The sequence below is a fragment of the Kryptolebias marmoratus genome, linkage group LG15 (genome assembly GCF_001649575.2).
Source record: "Kryptolebias marmoratus isolate JLee-2015 linkage group LG15, ASM164957v2, whole genome shotgun sequence".
NCBI lineage: Eukaryota > Metazoa > Chordata > Actinopteri > Cyprinodontiformes > Rivulidae > Kryptolebias > Kryptolebias marmoratus.
Window position 1 is genome coordinate 5,889,725 of NC_051444.1, and position 18,990 is coordinate 5,908,714.

At 38.7% G+C, this 18,990-nt stretch overlaps 1 protein-coding gene across 3 annotated transcripts in view; it reads right to left on the minus strand.

Annotated features, from left to right (window-relative positions):
• The window catches only part of fam189a1 (family with sequence similarity 189 member A1), a 94,033-nt gene that overhangs the window by 7,392 nt on the left and 67,651 nt on the right, over positions 1-18,990 (minus strand). For 2 of the 3 annotated variants that reach the window (XM_017440282.3, XM_025003492.2), the window contains exons 3-6: positions 18,241-18,351; positions 13,870-14,034; positions 4,628-4,735; positions 3,118-3,278 (exon numbers count right to left, since the gene is read on the minus strand). In XM_017440282.3, coding sequence (XP_017295771.1) covers positions 3,118-3,278; positions 4,628-4,735; positions 13,870-14,034; positions 18,241-18,351 — 545 coding nt within the window. The remainder of the gene's footprint in view (positions 1-3,117; positions 3,279-4,627; positions 4,736-13,869; positions 14,035-18,240; positions 18,352-18,990) is intronic. The other variant, XM_017440288.3, reaches the window with a different exon arrangement.

Here is an 18,990-nt window from a genome sequence, read left to right on the forward strand (position 1 = left end):
CCTGGGAACGCCTTGGGATTCCCCCGGAGGAGCTGGCCCAAGTGGCTGGGGAGAGGGAAGTCTGGGTCTCCCTGCTTAGGCTGCTGCCCCCGCGACCCGACCCCGGATAAGCGGAAGACAATGGATGGATGGATGGACATTCATAGAAAAAAGCTTAAAATCCAAAGAGTGGGCAGACTAAATAAGTCATGAAACGTTGGTACAAAGTGAATATGAGTGAAAAATACAGTACTTTCAATTAAAATGTTAAGGAACAAAGAGTGAAAGACATCCTTTTGTCTCAACCACTCAAATCCAGACAATATGTCTCATTGCTCTATTATTCTCTGTGTGCCACCTCTGGTTCTTATGCTGCCAATTAAGAATAAGCAGCCAAGCGTGCCGCCATATCTTTTAATTACAACCATATTCTCCACTAAAGTGGCAGAGCATGAAATACAACCGGAGCTTCCACCAATCATCCGAGGCCTGATGATGTCATGACACATCCCCGGCCTTGAGCAGGGACACCATAAATGTTTCCTCTGCCTTGTATATATTTATGGCATAATTGACAAACAGACGTGGCTTCCTGCCAAAGAGCTCCAACAGCAGCGCTCCCGCTCGTAAGAAGGAGAAAATGGAGGGAGTTATGACCGGGGGGGGGGGTCATCTGAGCTTGGGAAATGCTCCGGGCTTTTCCAAGACCACAGCAGCACATGTGATTGCCACAGTAAGATAATGAATATTTGCATAACTGCTCAGTATGCTGGCTTTGATAATGCTCTCACATGCTTCTGCAGATGGTCTGATTCAAGGAATACCTGCAATACATACAAATCTCCTTATAGCAAATACTGCGCCGCACCCGAAAATGAAAAGGATCTGCTGGACATTTACCCCGATTTTATCTGCTCCTTATTAAAATCTCTTTGGTGTGTGCTTTCTTGTTTTTACAGTTGTCCACCTATGACTTAATCTCTTCTGACCAGCAGTTTCTAACAACAGCAACAGTCTTTGTAGAGCCGCGGTGTCCAGTCCTGGTCCTGGAGGGCCACTATCCTGGATGTTTTAGTTATTTCCCTGCTCCTCAGCAGCTCTTCTGCAGAGGCCTGTTAATCACTCAGTCACTCAAAGCAGAGAAACAACTAAAACATGCAGGATAGTGGCCCTCCAGGACCAGGATTGGACACCACTGTTGTAGTCCACCAGATGTTCTGCAGATTTAAACCTATTTTTTGTTTGATTTCCAGGATTTGATCCCTTCAGAAGCCTGTGATGTGGCAAGGATTTGGCAGAAGAAAGTGATTATTTACAACAACTGATGGTCAATCAAATTAAAGGCCTAGCATTTGTTGTAGGAATGCATATCACCCGTTGCCTTCCATCCCACACTAAGATCGTTTAAAAATGACAGAGTTGAAGCTGTTTTTGGTCAAACTTTATGAATTTAGTAGCAATCTCATGCAATAATGTGAGTTATGTTACACTCAGTATGTGTCAACCATCTTGAATTGGATTGACTCCAAAAGTTAATCAGTTGTAGAGGTAAATCCAATAATTCCTTTCTGCAAGTTTTAGTAAAATTTTTCCAATGATTCGTGGAATGTTTTGCTAACAAACAGACACATGAACACTTAGACACAGAAACTAATGAACACAATAATGAGAGTTTTTGTCTTTCTTCGGAAAGCAATAATAAACAACTAAATGTGCTACTACTGCTGTTAAAAATGCAAACGTTCAAGTTAGACTGTTAGTTTTCAGCTTCATTTCTGTATCAAGTGGAATTAAAAGTGGAATGTAAAGACTTGTATATATGGTAGAAACACAAGATATCACATGCGTTAAAAAAAAACAAAGTTACCTTTAATGTCACCAAAAAATACATTTTTATCATTGTGTTGTCTTACCAACACTCTGCCAGATTCAACAGCAACATTTGTCCCATTCTTGCTTTATAAAGAAATCTGTTGAACGTCTCTGAGCCTCTTTTCAAAACGGTCAGATTGTGTTTTAGTTGGTGACTGCTCTGCACTGCAGGCTGGACTGTGCAGCACTTCCTTGGTGTCGTTGAGCAAAAACCCGGTTTCATCAGGGAGCCTTAATGGTTCCTCCACAGATGTCAGAACGCCGCCATGAGCAGCGTTTTAACGCTGCGGTGAATACAAGACGGATTGTCCTTCTCCACTTTAGACCAGAGGACGCAGCAGCCATGATTTCCAAAAAGAATTTCAGATTATTTTTTGAAAGAAAACAAGATAAACTTAATCATTATTCATATTAAATGAGCTCATGGAGGTGGTGTTGTCAGATGTCACCCATGTGTTTATTTTATTTTTTTCTTTGAATATTAAAGTCATTCCCATCACAGAAACATCTTGATACAGCCAAATAATGTTTTTTATTCTTGTCCTTTGAGTTCAAACTGTTTTTATTAGATTTGCTGTTTTTTTTTTAAAGATAAAATTTAGAATTTCAGAACTAATGTGGTAAACAATACTCATGTTTTCCCCTCTGAAAGGACCTTTTCTGAAGTTTTTCTTTTTTTTGCACTAAATCATCCTTTCAATAAACTTGATTTACTTTCAGTCTTTTTTTCCTTTCAGCTTCACTTTTCTTTGTTATCATTGTCCTGACTAACTACAAAAAATAGCTTTCATGCATTAAATTAGACTTGTTTCAGAAATGACTGATTCTGCTTATTTATGGGTGTCAAATAATATCCAGCAACTTGGTACTCGGTTTGACTTCATCCCTTTTAGAGAATTAATTTAGCTGCATTTGACAAAAAATAAATAAATACATTTTAAAACAAATGCAGTTTATAAACTAGCAACACATCCCAATCATTAGTTTAGATTGACAGTTATTACCAGTTGTAGTATCTATGTAACATGTTGGAATTTATTTCACTTAGCATGTTTTAATCTTTGATAAGTGTTGTGCACATGCACAGTTTTTCGGTTTCATTAAGCACGAAAGGTGAAGTTTAACAATCATGCAAATAAAAACCTGGTTCTAGCTGCTATCAGATCAACTAAATATAATTCCTAATGTAAAATGTTTGATTATCCCAGCAGATATGTTGGTAATAGGGACGTGGCTGTAAGCTTTAGCAGAAATACTCAGTCTCACCTTTGTCCGTCCATTGATGGGGTGCAGGTGTACTCTGGGGGGTAGTAAGGAGGTGGAGGGATCGGGGGAATGAACTCATCAAAGTCCAGAGTTTGATGGAGGATGGTACCGTGGGGAGTCATACACTCAGCGTTTAAGGCTCGAGCTCTGTGCGGCATGAACTGCAACAAAACATTAGAGGCGTCATCAGGTAATTATTACACATCGCATTAAGTGTTAATTCTTACTTTATTCTTTGTAACAATCTTTAAGGGGAAAAAAGAAGCAAATGGGAACTTTTTATAGCATTTTTACTTCTGTTATCATAAGCAATTACAATTACATTCATATTATTCAGATTGGAAATGTTCATAAAAGAAACTAGCAGTGAAGTCAGTAACCTGCCTGTTATCTAAAGAGGAAAACTTTCTAGTTACAGCAAAACTACGAAGATAATATCCTAATTATTGCTGCTGCTGCTGATTTGTCAGTTTCTTTCTACAGCACATAACAACTGAAAATGACCAACTTGCTTTACAATTTAGACAAAGAAAAATGTTAAAATACAACAATAAAGAGCAATAAAATATAAGCAGGTGTATTTGGATCTCATACTCTGCTTGAATCAAAAGAAGGGAAAAAAAACCTCTAGCAGAGATTTAAAAGACTCCATATGCTGAGAGGTAAATTGTTCTGAACTGTTCAGATTTGGAGCAGCATTTGTAAAAGCCTCATTTTTATATTTTAATTTGAAACTTAATACATCTAGGAGAAACTGGCTGCTAGACTGGTAGGGATCACATTAATGTCGTATGATGAGTTAAGACCACTTCAAACCAGATAAAATAAAGTTTAACACACTTTGTGAGCAAAATGGCACCATTCAGAAAAATCTGTAATAATTTAGAGCTTAAACACAATATTTTTGTGCCACTCTAGATGCCAACAGGTTCACTTTCATATAACATTTTAAATCAAATTTTAAGTAATTTATTAAGCTAAATGTCACATTAGTTACCAACAAAACATATTTACACTCCCAGGTCACCACATAAGGATGCTCTCTGTCTGATTTAACAATTAACCAAAGAAAGTTTAATTACATTTATATTTATGAAATAACCTCCTGCATTATTTTATCATATGGATAATGAAATAAAATCATCAGTTTCCAAACAAACATGCTTGGTTATATTAAACATCGCAAAAACAAACAAAGCCCAGAACTCGTGATTCTGCGGGACGATCGGGCTGCAGTTAAATCTTTGTTTAGTTTCCAAGCTAAGATTAAGGCCGTTTGCTGTTGTTAAAGCAAACATGCAGCCACAGGCAGCAGTTTGATCATTTTAACATGTTTAAGCAAGCAGAAAACCTTCAGCGTGAAATCTGTCGAAGGTTCCTGCATCTTAAGTTACGGCATCATGTCGACAACCTTCCTCTGCTTTTGTGTTTTGTGGATGTGTACGGCGTAATGACATAACAGTTGTTGTTGTTTTGTTTTTTTTTTTGTCTGGCCTTCTATCACACTTACCATCTGCAGCACGTCGGTTGACACCATCTGCATACAGCACATCGCAGTGGCGAGAGCACACACGATGGTGGAGATGACGTTCAGAGCGCAGACGCTGAACAGCAGCTCCTGCAGGAGACGAGACAGAGGAGGCTGTTAGAGGGGCAGAAAACCGAGGAAAAGGCGGGGAGTAACACTAGAAAAGTGAAGGAGAGAACAGCATTAATATAAGAAAAAAAAAAAAGGTTAATTATGCAGTCATTTATGTTAGAAAACACAACAAAGTGGCACTTATGTAAAATACTGGTCCAGCAATGCACAAAAATATTGTATTTCTGCTTCTTGGGGTGTTTTAAATGTAATTAAATGATCTGAAAATCAAAACTATAAACATATAAGCCTTTAAACATGAATAAGTGTACCCGTTCACTCACTCTCTGAATGCAGTGGACATTAAGTGGACGAACTGGTATCAATCTGTCAGCAAATGTAAATGTGTGCGCCGTTAAAACACCCACGAGACAAATAAAAACTGCGCTCCCGTTACGCTGCTGCTTGTGCTGCAGTCCTTTAAAAGATAAACACATTTAAGGGGATCAGTTTTAAAGCACATCAAGTTTTGTTTGGCTGCGCCGCTAAACCTGTAATAATTGTACGACGCAAATTAATTTCCTTCCTAACAGAGGGGAAAAAAGCTGAAAAAAGGGATTTAGGATTAGATCCAGTTTAATAAAAAATAAGTTAAAGGGCAGGGGATGATTGCAGATAGAATTATTTGTTTAAAAATGCAAAAAAAAAGTGATTTATAAAGAATAATCACAAAACAGATACTGGTTATAACGTTTCTTTGAAGACAAAAAGATGCATTTGTTTGAGTTAATTCATCTAACATGCTTAACATCATGTGAGGAACTTGGGTGAATCCATAGCAGAGGTTTTAAATTTGGATGTTTAAGTTCAGTTGTGTGAAACAAGTTGAGCTTTATCGTTCAGCTCATAGCTCATTAAATAAATGTCCAAACCACAAACTGCTGCACTTTCAGTTTTTGTGTGAACACTGACTCACAAAGCTCATCAACAACAACAGGAAGCGTCCTCTGGCCTGTGGCACAGATTATTGTCTATTTTAATTTGTCTCTAATTATTAGAGACATTACAAACACTCAATTAGATTCAGTCCTGCAGAGAGGACCTCTCAACTGCTGAGATTTGTTTGCCTTAAAAACGCAAACACTTCAAATGAGATCCACACTTGTGTTTTTTTTCCCCATATTGCAGTATGTGATATAAATTAATCAAGCAGATATTTGATATGCTAACAAATGGTTGGCCTTAAATTGTTTTAAAGCACATTTGATGCTAAAAGATCAGATCTGAGCAGGAAGTGGAAACATCCAGAAGATGTACGGAGTCAGATATGAAATATGACTCAAACATCTTGAATACTAATAGTTTCGAAACTGATTTCTGATGGAGGAAAACCTGGAAGTTATGTAAACATAATATCAGTTTATCAGGCATTTTATTAAAACGACTCATCTCAGTTTTTTCATTAAAACTGATTGAGATGATCGCTTCTTTTCCCTTGAGAAATAAAGTTAGAAATCTTCATGTTTTTTACATGGAACCCTGCAGCTCTGTGGTCCAATCTGTGACCCTCTGGATCCTCATTTTCCTCCTGCAGTTGGGCTTAACAAGGACCTCTGGGCAAAGAGCCGACCACCGGGCCTTCTCGAGGAACTCGCATCGGAGTTTCCAGCTGTAAAGAACCCATTTGCTTTGTGAAACTCTACCACAGGCAAGCTGTGTCCTCCTGAGATTACTCATGCACTTAAACTCCTCAACCACAATGGCATTTCAGGAACCTCTGGCTCTTAATCACAATTGGGGGAAACATGAAGCGTAAGATTTATAGGAGGATCATTGCGGCATCTCCAGTGATGCAGGCACTGCACCAGCCTGTCATAGTGGAGAGAGGGCTGAGCCAAAAGGCAAAGCTCTCAATTTACTGGCCAATAAATCATCATAATGTCAGAGATTTTTATGAGCTGTGAGATTGCTGATACAAGCAGCAGAAATTAGCTTCCTCTGAAGGGTGTCTGGACTCAGCCTCACAGAGGGCCGGAGGAGACGAGTAATTCGGGAGAAGCTCAGATTAGAGCGGATTTCTCCTCACCGAAAGGCGCCAGCTGAGGTGTTGGGCTGTCTGAACACCTCCCAAGCGGAGGGTTTTAGCCTGGGCTGCAGCGACGGGCTCAGAGCTGGAGGAGGTCATCTCTGCTTCGACTGCTGCTCCCGGGAAAGTGAGCCGCTCGGAAAAATGAATCGCTGCCTACATTTTAGGGCTTAGATTTCTGTGCGTCCCGCAAGGATTTGAAGCCTAAAAAAGAAAGATAGAATTTGGTTTTGGAGTTGTCACAATGGAGGCATAAAAATGAAAAATGAACAACTTGTCTTATTTTGACCTCCTTCCTAATGCGGCTATAACCCCATAGTGGCAGACCGAGCAGAAGACTTAATTGCTTTTTCACATCGCTGCTACCCAACTGCTGCCTCTCGGACCGTGAAGCTCTTGACCAAATGTCTCAATTAGTTATTTCCCTCAAGCTTCTAAAATTACAACAGGCTGTGAGTAACAAAGGAGTGAAGTCGGTTTTTCTCCAACCAGCGTGAAGTTAGCAGTCTCGCTGCAGCTCACTTTAATATCCACTCCATCTGCAGGTCTTTAATGTCCCTGACAGAACTTCCTTCAGGAAGCAGTTTCAGGGAGATCCGTTCACTCGGCTGGAGATTTTCTAACATCCAGATGGGATTTTTGTGATGCCATTTCTTAAAAAAATGAACGCACTGATGAGAACCTAACAACATAATCACCAACATATTTTTTTGCCATCTTCCTGTATAAACCAACCAGAGTAATACAAGTCTAATTTTCATGAGAGCTAGCCTAAAGTTCAGTTCCTACAAATTAAAATTTAAATAACTCATGTTCATAGTTCACCCTATTTAAATTCTGAGCTAAATCCACAGCCTCCAAAAGGAACTAGTTTAAATTCCTTTAATGGTTAGTTATTAAATGCTGGTAAATGGCAGCATTCATCTTGTGTGATCACTGTAATCTGCTTTCTGCTCGCCTGTTTACATCTGGTAGAGTCTTTCCTTTTTCTGTGCTCACATTTTAATGTGACAGAATTTCTAACGAAGCTGCTCGCGTTCACAAACATTTCTACTCCTGTTGTCAGAAAGCAAAAGAAGCCAGAAATCTGGACGCAGCTCAGTAAAGTTTTAACCCAGTAAAGCTAGTATCCCACTGGGCTGTGATTGCTGGAGACAAGTTGGAGACTTAAAAATGTGAGAAAATATGCAATTTTTATGTTGCAGTCTTCACTGAAAGCTGAGTGTTTGCAACCAAGTGACCAGGAAGACGTGTTTCTACATTTTGTCAGGTCAATTCTTAAAAATCATGGCATATTTTTGTGTGCACGGCTTGCAAAACTGATTCTAGGCCATGAAGATTATTTCATTGTCCACACTGTACCTACCTTGATCTGCTTTTTACCAGCTGCCCTCATGTTTATGATTTAGATACATTTGCGCCAATCTTTAAATAATTTATCATTGGCGTGTTTAGACGTGGATATTCTGATTTGAAGCCTCAGACCTCAGGTTTATGTGTCCAAATTCAGCTCCAGTGCTCTAGAATTATGGAAACTAACCTGAGATGGGTTGAAGATGGACTGCAACTATTTTGAGAGAAAATTTGCCACACCATTTGTTTTCGAACATGTCTGAAAAGTCAAGACTGAACCCCTGCAACTCCCGCGAGTAGATTAAAAACCCTCACCAGCGTCTCAAGACAGTTTGGAAACTCCTTCATGAATGCCATTCACCAGCTAGTCTCTAACAGTTGCAGCCGTGAGAAACTAGATATATTTACACTTGCAAAGTATGACAAGTTCGATCCTAAAGTCTCCTCTGATTACGACATTCGATACAGAATAAAACAACTTTTATTGTCGCCATTTTGAGCCAAGTTCCTCTGATAATAAGCAGCCTCATTAAGTTCAAAGTTCACAGAAAGGATTAATCAGGATTAAATTCAGAAACACGATCATTTAAAACACATTTATGAACAGCACTAAAACCAGAATGTGTTAGTTCTTCTACCACGATACGAGTCAGTTTCTGGTCCCTGTGCTGCCCTTAGAACAGGAAGTTTATCTGCTGCTTAAAATATCTTTTTTCATAACAAGTGTCAGTGTCATAAAAATAAATCAAACTTTTATTTAATGTGCCTGTCAGCGGTGACAATGTTGCAGACTATTATGTTCTCATAGTTCACCTGTCTGGAAGGTGATACTCAGGATCTTTCAGAGTGAAAGCGATGCAGCTGACAAGCAGTTTCTTGGTAGGATTTACACACAGATCTTCACGAGTTTTCCCCCGAAACAAAAAGAAGCTCAAATGTCTGGTAGAAAAGGGACGATTAGAAATCCTTTTGAAGTGAGAAGCTTGGCATCAATGTTAAATAATTTGAGACTCTGTTGATTAACGCTGCAAAAACAGAGCTTTAATACAAATCTCTGAAACTGAACTTAAAGAAAAACTACATTTTGGACATCTTGCAACAACAACATTAGTAAATGTGTCTTAAAAACAAGTAGAAAAAGATTCACTGAGCTTAACCATAATTATAGGCTTTACCTTTGAAATAAATGTGACACAAAGGTGTAGGTTCATATTTAAGGCATCATACTCCTACACTTTGCCATTCATGAGGTGAATCATCACAAAATATTTCCATCCTTAACAGGGTTTGCAATAATAAAACCTTTACAACAAAATAAATCGCAAATCATCCTGGGATGCCTTCAAAAGATAGTCTGCTTATACATGTTTTTGCCCGAGAGTCATCAAGTAAGATGATTCATGCTAAATAGATCAAAACCTTTGCTTATGAACACATCATCAGAGCAACAGAAAGGTGCCAAGAAAGACATAATGATCAAACACACAACCTCAAATAAGGCTCTAAAAGTTATCGACTGCTGACAATCAAATAAACAACAACTACATGTGAAGACTGCCCAAAAAAATCTAACTAAAACAGTGTTTTTGAGCTTTAAAACTTCACAGAGAGGCTGACAAAGGACAGCAGCAAATAATCTCCGTGTCTGTCGCCAGTATTTGTTCAGATGCTTTGCTACGGATGGATGAAGTCACCGTGGTTTTCTTGCTGAGGACATCAAGGCACAGGAGGAAAAAAAAAAACGATCGGAAAACACAAAATCATTTGGCAAAACAGATGGAGGTTTGGACAAGTGGAGCCAGCAGTGCCGAGGACTCCAGAAAAGCTGCAGGCAACAGTAAACTAATAGTGAGGTGGCTGGTTTGTTCACCGAGTTCGCTCGCAGGGAGCAATAAGATGCATCTCTGTGCCTTCTTTGTGCTCAGGTAATGAATACATTCAGTGTCAGTTCGCTGAAATATGCTCGCAGCTGATAAATTTTAGATCCTACTGAGCATTTTCGACTATAAAGATTCTTTACTGAGAAAAGACTGATCCTGGTGTAAGCTAACCAACTATATGATTTCTTTTTTTTGCTTGGAGCCGAAGGCAGAAAGTTGATGATACTGTTTTTGTAATGACTGGATGTGCATCTACAGCTGATTACCTTTTGTAGTTGGCCTAATTCAAGATGGCTGCCTCAGCCAACTGACCTCAGAAAGCACATAAATGGCAATAATTCAGTCAGTTTTTCAGATATTGAGCTAAAATTAGGCGTGGTAGTTGTTGAGCTGTTGGGTGACATCTTTACCTAAAACTCTGGCATCAACTGTTTGGGTTAATCTGTGTTGTCGTTTCGCAAAATATGTCACGAACCACAGAATGGATTTTAATAAAAATGTTTCAGAAAGCTATGATTCGGTTGATTAACTTTTGAAATCAACCACAGATCCTTGACCTTATGTTTCTTTCAAGATGACTATAATTCAGTAGATTTTACACAAGCTGAGCTAAACTTTGCTGTGGTAGTAGCTGAGACTCATTCACTTACATACTTTAAGCGCTAACAAATCAGGTCAAAGGAATCACAAGGAATATTGCAATATCCCATGAGGTATTTTCAATGTTTAACCAAAATGACTATAACTTTTTCAGTTTTCAACGCAAGGTGATCTTAGTCTAAAATTCCAGCATGGAAGGCATTTGATGCATTCCTTCAAGAAATACTAGTCCTTTTATGTTATGTAACAGGAAAGCTAAGCTGCAGCTGTCTATTGATACAAGAAATATTTATGATGGCTTCATCTGAGCTCATTTTTGATGCATCTGCCACACAGATGGGAGAAAATCTTTATATTCCCTTGTGGCCATAATGTACATAATGACATGATAAAATCCTGTCAAGCAAACAAAACAACAACAACAAAAACGTCTCCATATAAACATGACTCCTCACCAAATATTTTGCCTCTGGAAGATACCTCGCCCCCGGGTCGATCAGGGCTCAGTCATATTTCTGCTTCTGAACAGGAAACCACAAAGTATCTCACTACCACCCCCCACAGATGACTTACAGCCTCAGGTGATGAAAAGAAGAAGAAAAAAAAAAAAACTTGGTGGAAATTAAATGTGTGTGGAGAATGAATGGCACATATCAGCAGCATTTTAGAATCCTATATTAAAAGGATGAAAGCCTCTTGGAGAACAGAGTGACTGGGGTGAATATTAAATAAGTTTACTGCTTCAGCTACCTTATTTGATAACTCAGTTATCCCCTTTTTTGCATTTGAGAGAAAAAAAGAACATGGGAGCTGCATTATCAGCAGCAGCCATCTGAAAAAAGAAATTGACTCCTGAGACTTGGAAGAGACACCTTCCTCTTAGACATAGCTCAATATATCTGACTATTTTGGTACTTAATAAAGGTTTATAGCACTAATTCCCTGTCTCTTCAATGAGTTATGATCACAGTGACAAATGTCCTTGATCTTTCCTCCTTCCATCAGCATTTTTCACTTGAAGAAGTCTTTTACTTGGTTATCAATGTTCTATAATCAATCAGGGGCAAAAAATGAATGGATATGATTGTCATTATCCAATAAAGACACAGTATTGCACACTGTAAATCATTTCTGTGGACACCAGGAGTCCAGATAATCCACTGAGGTCATGAACTCACAAACTGCAGCCAGCGCAGAAACCCACTGAATCTGCTGTCCAGACAATGATGAATCCTGTTTCTCTCAAATTAATCTGAAACTTTAAAGTGTTAAATTGTTTAATATTGTTCTCACATGTGGGAAATAAAATTTAAGGATGTCAGTGAGCTGGATGAATTTATATCCACTTAATTGGAAAGGTAAACATAGACGGGTGACTCTGTAAGGCTGCAGATACTGTTCAATATATAAAAACGCTGACAACTACAAATCTAACATATTTATGCTCAGCAAGTAGAGTCTAAGAAAAAGTTTTGTTGCTATTTTAGACAAAACCTGAATGTCTGCACAGAATAATTATTATAAATTTAATTAAAAACATGCTTAAAGCACGGTCTCCAAAAAATTACAGGGGAAACAAATGTAAAACAAAGTTTTTGATCATTTTAACCTGTTGTTTTATTAGATACTACAGTCTGGAACAAAGTAGTTTAAGTGTTTTATAAGGCAAAACCTTCATACAGGCAATAGGTTAGCACGACAAGTAGTGTTATCAAACACACAGTTTTTTACTGTTCTGAGAAGATGGCAGTCTAAAAGTAATACTTCTAGTTTTTTGAAAAGGGTTATGAACAATTAATATCTTACCTGTTGTAGATAGCTTTTTGAATGGCCTGAGTTTGGAGAATTAAGAGTTTAATTTTGACCAGCTCAAAGCTTTTTAAAAACAGTTCATGCAAACTCTGTTTTACAAATCTTTACATCGCCGTGTGTTTCCCATTACATGGACCTACAACCTTTAGGGTTATTTACAAGCTGCAGTAGCTGTAGCACTTCCAGTGCAGCCTGGGGCACTTTCACCTGGAACATCAGAATAACCTTGTAATGCAAAACTAACAATGGTATAAAGGATTATATTATAGTGTTTCATGTCAAGTGCAGTAATCAGCTTTGGTCTTGACCCCTTTGCACCCAGCTGTTAGCTTGTCAGTCCAGTCACAATTAATCTGTATTTCTCCAAATTAAAGTCATCCAAAGAGCTCTCTACAGCAGGCAAGATATTAATTGTTTGCAACATTTGCAGAGAAAAGGTCTGAACTCCGGATTCACTTGCTGAGCAACACAATCAATATACAGCACGTAAAACATGTGACCCTGAGAAGTGGAGCTAATGCTAACTCACAATGTAGTAATAAGTCGCTTGGTTTATAAAGTCCACCAGAATTTGAGTTCCCACAGCTTGAGAATTTAATTAAGGTGTGTTGGTTGCAGCTACAGTTTAACAACGTTTCCATAATAATTTGGACTGAAGAAAGTTGTGTATCGAATTATTAAAAACCTGTTTCCTAGAACTAGATTTACAACATAACTTTAACCTCTGCAATGTTCTTCCTTAAATACTCATTAATACACCTTCCATGATGATTCAAATAAAAAAAAACAAACACACAAATGCAAACATTCCTGGACTTATTGTGAGGTTTTGGTCCGAGCCGAAGTAGTGAAAAAATAAACCGACTGATATGTTTGAGGTCTTTAAATAGCGTGAGAAAAAGTCTAACCATCTGCAGACGAAAATCAAGCAGCTTTGGGGGAGCTGATCAATCCCAATCCATTTAACCCCACAGACTGTAACCAAGATTTAATTTACTTCATCGAGTTTAAAACAAATGCAAAGAAAGAAAGAAACACATGAAATCCAATTTTTGCAAATTCGATTGACACAGTTAGCTTTGGAATTTCATTCATAAATTTTCTTAGTTTGTCTTTCTTAACTTCTTAAAGAATGCCATGATGGGCTGGAAAGCTGCAGAATATGCCACTTATAAAAAACAGATGATGCATTTCTCCGTGGATTCAAATAAAAAAGGACCAGATAGTTTATATCACAATGAGAGTCACGGGTTACAGGTTAAAAAGGCCGACACAAATCCAGCGTCGAATTTGGTTTGCAGTCTGATCAGTCACTTAAAAGACACAATTTAAGCAATTAGCCCACTCCAGATGAAATCTAAACACGGTCTCACTTATCCAGAATGTTTTTAATGTGCGAAAATCCCAATGCTCTCACATCCGCGTGCTGCAAACACACCCACCTTCAGGCGCAGCCGGATGGTGTTGCAGTCTCGCAGCGGATTCAGTTTCAGCGTCTCGCCCAGGTTGTTGCAGCTGGAGCTCTGCTTCTGCAGCTCGCAGCAGACGCACACCCCATCACTGTCAAACTTGATCTGGGGGGGAGGAGGGGAGAACACACATCCACACTCAAGCAGGCATGCCAATTACAGACAGAGACACACACACACATACACATGCACGCACAGACATAAACACACAAGCGCACAGATCAGACTTTAGCTTGTTTTCCAAAGTCGTCTCTCCTGAATGATATGGGCGATACGTTTAACCCTGGCTTATAACATTTGAAGTCACACATATGAGATACAGACTACCCTACATTACCGTGTGACCGAGAAAGCTTGGCTCAGCATACAAGATGACTAAAGGACTGCGAGGATAAGATGAGTTACTCGCAGATGGACTGAGGTAGAGTGCACCTCGGCTCTGTCCCAGATTGAGAGAAAGCAGAACATGAACTCAACAAGTATGGGTTAATTACGTTGGGGAGAAGAGATGAGGAACATTAATATTTCAGTCGTGTGTTAGAGAGAGAGAGAGAGAGGGGGGGGTCTCTGAGGAGCTACATAAAGCACCAAAGTTGGTGTACTTTCTACTTGCATAAGAAGAAAAGCTGCTTAAAATGTGAAAATTGTTGGGTTAGTGGGTTGGGTGGCTGATGAACCACGAGGGGCTTCTTCACAGATACAAACCTCCCCTCCCTGCTTTAAATTCAGCTGGAAAACACGCAGCTAAGCATCTCATTAAGTAAAGTTTGGAATAAAGGGACTTCATGTTTGGATTGTCTCGTAAAAAGGGCTCTATGTTTTTTCACAAATACATTAAAAGCACATTAAAAGCTAATTTCACAGTTATTTCACTGTTATTTAAACATGGGAGGAATTTGCAGAGATGGAGTTTAATGAAAGAAAGGTTTCTATTTATGGAAAAAAGCTTTCTTTCAAAGACATTACTGTACAAGTAAAAGGCGATCAAACGTTCATACGTCTGCACAGACATCAAATCACTAAAGGGAAGATGATGTGTATAAAGTACAGCTTGAGAAAACTTTTCCCAGATATCTGATACCAAATAAGTTCCCAATGATAAGTTGAAAAACAACATTTGATGTGAGAAACCTTTCAGATATATTATAACTAGAGACCGGACTCGAAGCTGGAAGTTATAGCCACGAAGGATGAGATGCTGGCTCCAAAATACAACATGGCTGCTTTTAAAAGAACTTAATTTAAATTCTAAACAAGAGGAGAAGGTGGACATACTTTGTCCAGATTTATGATAAGGGTCTTTAAGAAAAAACCCTCACAGGGATTCATCTTTTGAAGTACACTAACAATTATCTGTTTGCACAATTAAAGGCAGAACATTTTAGACTCTGAAAAAATGGCTTTAACACATTTTTACTGCCTCTTTCGAGACAAAGTTTTCACACCGAAAGACTGAAACATTCTGTTTTTATCTGTAGTTTAATTGTCGATGATTTTGGCAAAGATGGAAGTGATGATGATGAGTCATCGGCCATGAACAGTTCAGCTTGGTTTTAGTGTTGACTCAACTCGGGCAGTCTGTTTTGAACAGAAGTTCTGCCTGTCTGTAAATTTGGACTCATGTGCACACAACAACAAACACCAGACTTTCTCTTTTTTTTACTCACTAACATAAAATGTGCTGCTTACAAAAGAAAATTCAGCACAACAAGGGTTGAACAGGGTCTGGACCCAGATGAAGTCTTCATTGGACCAGGATTGTTTAATAAATTTTAGTAGAATGGATACTTTTACCTGCACACATTTTCTAGCTTTTTACAACAATTTCCACAGCTTCCCTCTGTTTGCAAGCTGGCGGCTTCTTACCCTTTCTGCACTTTCAAATTGATCCACATTTTCTTAAGCTGGAATCCAACCGTCTCTTTTCTAATCACCTTTGCTCACAGGCTGACATAATTTCACTGCAGCTGAGTGATGATATATTCTGAGCCTGATTTATCTCGATTGCAAACCCTCCCACAGCTCCCACTAAGACAGGTGCCTTCAGGGTCAGAATATCTTCACTTTCTTTAGCTGTGAATTATGAAACCACAGCCACAATGTTTATTTATGATAAAGCCTACAAAGGAAGACTGAATTCAATCATCTTCATCATCTATAGACAGAAGCGCTCTGCAAATGAACTGCACAACTGACTCGACAAGAAAGCAGACATCCACACGTCTAACAAATCTCCTAAAGCTGGCGTCTCAAGCTGCACGGAAATAAATTTCCCTGTGACAACAAAAAGACATCAAGTTTGATTGATTTAAAGAAATACATGCAAGTTTTCCCCCTGTACCAGAACATTCTCTGACTGAGAAACTGGAAATGCGATATGCAAAACTAGTGATGTTATCCTGTCAACATAATGTAAAGTGCCACATTTCTACAGCATGTTGGCTTACCTGCAGATTACATCATGAACTACACAAATATGTGAACGTATACAGATATAAAAAAAGTTCTCATGCTCTTGTTTTCGCAGCCAATAGAGTCACGCCTACATCAAAACATTGCTCACGCTTTGTAGCTTGGATTTCACAACAAACTGACCATACCCAAGAAGCTAACCAAACCAAACACCTGGGTCAACTCCAGATCTCTCAGGTCCTATGACTCATTACATCACTGGTCCTCCAACGTTCAGACCCACGCAGCACCAACACACATGCCGGAGCGTGCTGCCAAAGCAGAAATTATTCATGTCTACGGTTTCTCCCGAGGTAAAATGAAATAATTTTTATTTTCGTGGTAAATGTGTGCTTGAACTCAACTGATTAAGATGGAAAAGTGTGAATTCTTTTCTACTGGGATTAAAGAAAATGTTCTTATGCAGGCTAATGATACCAAATGTATTTTCAAACTTGAAAAACACACGTCCAACTATGATCCCTCTTTTAATTAGAATTGAGAGCACATTACCAAGACAGCCCCCTTTAACATCACCAATAATCTACTTACTGCTGTAGACCAGCCAGCTTTTTTCTCATATTATCCTTCTCCACTACCTGTCTCACCACCAAGCTGTCACCGGTTCAGAAACAGGAAACAGGAAACAATCAATGAAGAAGCACCTCAAGGTGCTGTACTTGGCCCATTTTCTTGATTATTTACATCACTGGTTCCCAAAGTTGGGGTTGGGATCCAAATGTAGGTCAATAAATGGGGTCTTGAGGTGATCTTTTGTCATCAAAACAAATTATTTGTAAGAGCATTTTTTGCCATATTTGAGAAATAAAAGTTGTAGAAGCTGTATAATGGTTTAGTGTTGCTTTTGTCTAACTGGTTTAGAGATGTTGTTATGCTTCATCCAGTGATGGATGGGGTCTCAATTCTCTTCCACTGTTATTTTGTGGGCTGAAAGCAAAAAGGTTCAGGAACCATTGATTAATATGTTCCCCTTGGTTAGATCCTTTTTCCATCAAGGTCTCAAATTTCTTTCCTTTTTTTTTTTTTTTTTTTTTGACAATGATACACAAATCTGCATCAGCACTAAAACCATCTACTGAGCTCCTGTAGTCTGGAGGTTCTTGGTTGTGGTTAGAGAGACATCACTCAGGAAGGTCGGAGATATCCTCCTGGATACAGAAGGATGCTCCATCTGTTCATCCTTTAAAGTTTCCAGTCCTGGCATCATCCCGGGATCCACTTTCTCCCTCAAGTCACAATTCAAATCCCTGCCTCTGCGCCGGGAACTCTCATTAGAACCCCTTGTCTAACCCCAGTTTGGTCTCAGATTTAGCACAAAATTCAACTACAAACCACATAGTCCTGCTCTTCAGTACCGTTCTGACACTGACCTGATCTCCAGTCCTCACATCAGAATATGAACTTTAGGTGACAAAACAATGAGTAGCAGAGCTTCAACTGTCATAGCCCCAACCCTCTTTATAGATCTACCTGTTGACATTTGCAATGTTTCATGGATATATTTGTATATATTGAAAAACTCATAAAAGTTATTTATTCAAAAAAGCATAAAATCCAAGCTTTTTCTCCTCATTCATTTTGGATTTGAGTCTTTTCTGGTTTTCAAGTATTCCTAAAAACTCATGAAAGGTGTTTATAAATATTATTCATAAAACCTTAAAGTTGATCATTTTGAAACCTATATTTTGTACTTTTATGAGCAGTTGCCTTAAGTTAATTTAACATGAAATAAAAAAAACAACTGTGCTGTTGTCAGAAAGTCCACATGGTACCTTTATATATTTATTTATGACGATAAATAATGATAAATTTTTGATCAGCCTTTTTAAGCAATGCAAAGAAATGCATGAACTAATTTCCAGTTGGTCTCACCAGCTGACAGTCTTCCAGAGAGTTGACGAGCTGAGCGTTCTGGCAGGAGAGGATGGATCCCGCCAGGTTGAGCATCACACACACCGCAGACAGCAGCATGAAGAATGTGATCTGTGAAAGGAGAAAATCAGATAAAACAAACAGCTTCATGTCAAAATGGTGCCCCTTGCATTGATTAAGCACTTCTGTCCTTCTGACGCTGTGTTTGAAATAAAATCACAGACAACGGCGTAGTTTTTTGATCAATCGTCTCTCACAGTGATTTCTGGTTTGCTAAAGAGAAAATAAGCGCCGATGTCAGAAGAAATCAATGACTTCTTTCACTCCAAACGTCCCGAGTCAGACGTAGAGAGAAATCAGAAAAGGTTTTCACACAGATACACAGAAAACAACTTACAGAAGAGTGGATATTGTAGACCCAAACTGAACTTTGTCTCTCATAAAATCATAGTTGTGAAACAGCTAATAACCTGTTATTAAGAGTAAAACACAAGGATAAGCTGGCATCCTTTTGGCCATATGTCTTTTTTATTTCTCAGCTATAAATTTGGTGATAAGAGTGTTTAACAGAAATATAGTTACTATTGATGGCACTCAAGTCCAAAGTTTTCAATTTATCACCGACCAAAAAGCTTCATTCTAGGACCACGTACTGGCTCAGGAGATAGGGGTTTGTCTTGTGATCGGAGGGTTGCTGGTTCGAGCCCCCGCTCCGGCTGTCTCAGCCGTTGTGTCCTTGGGCAAGACACT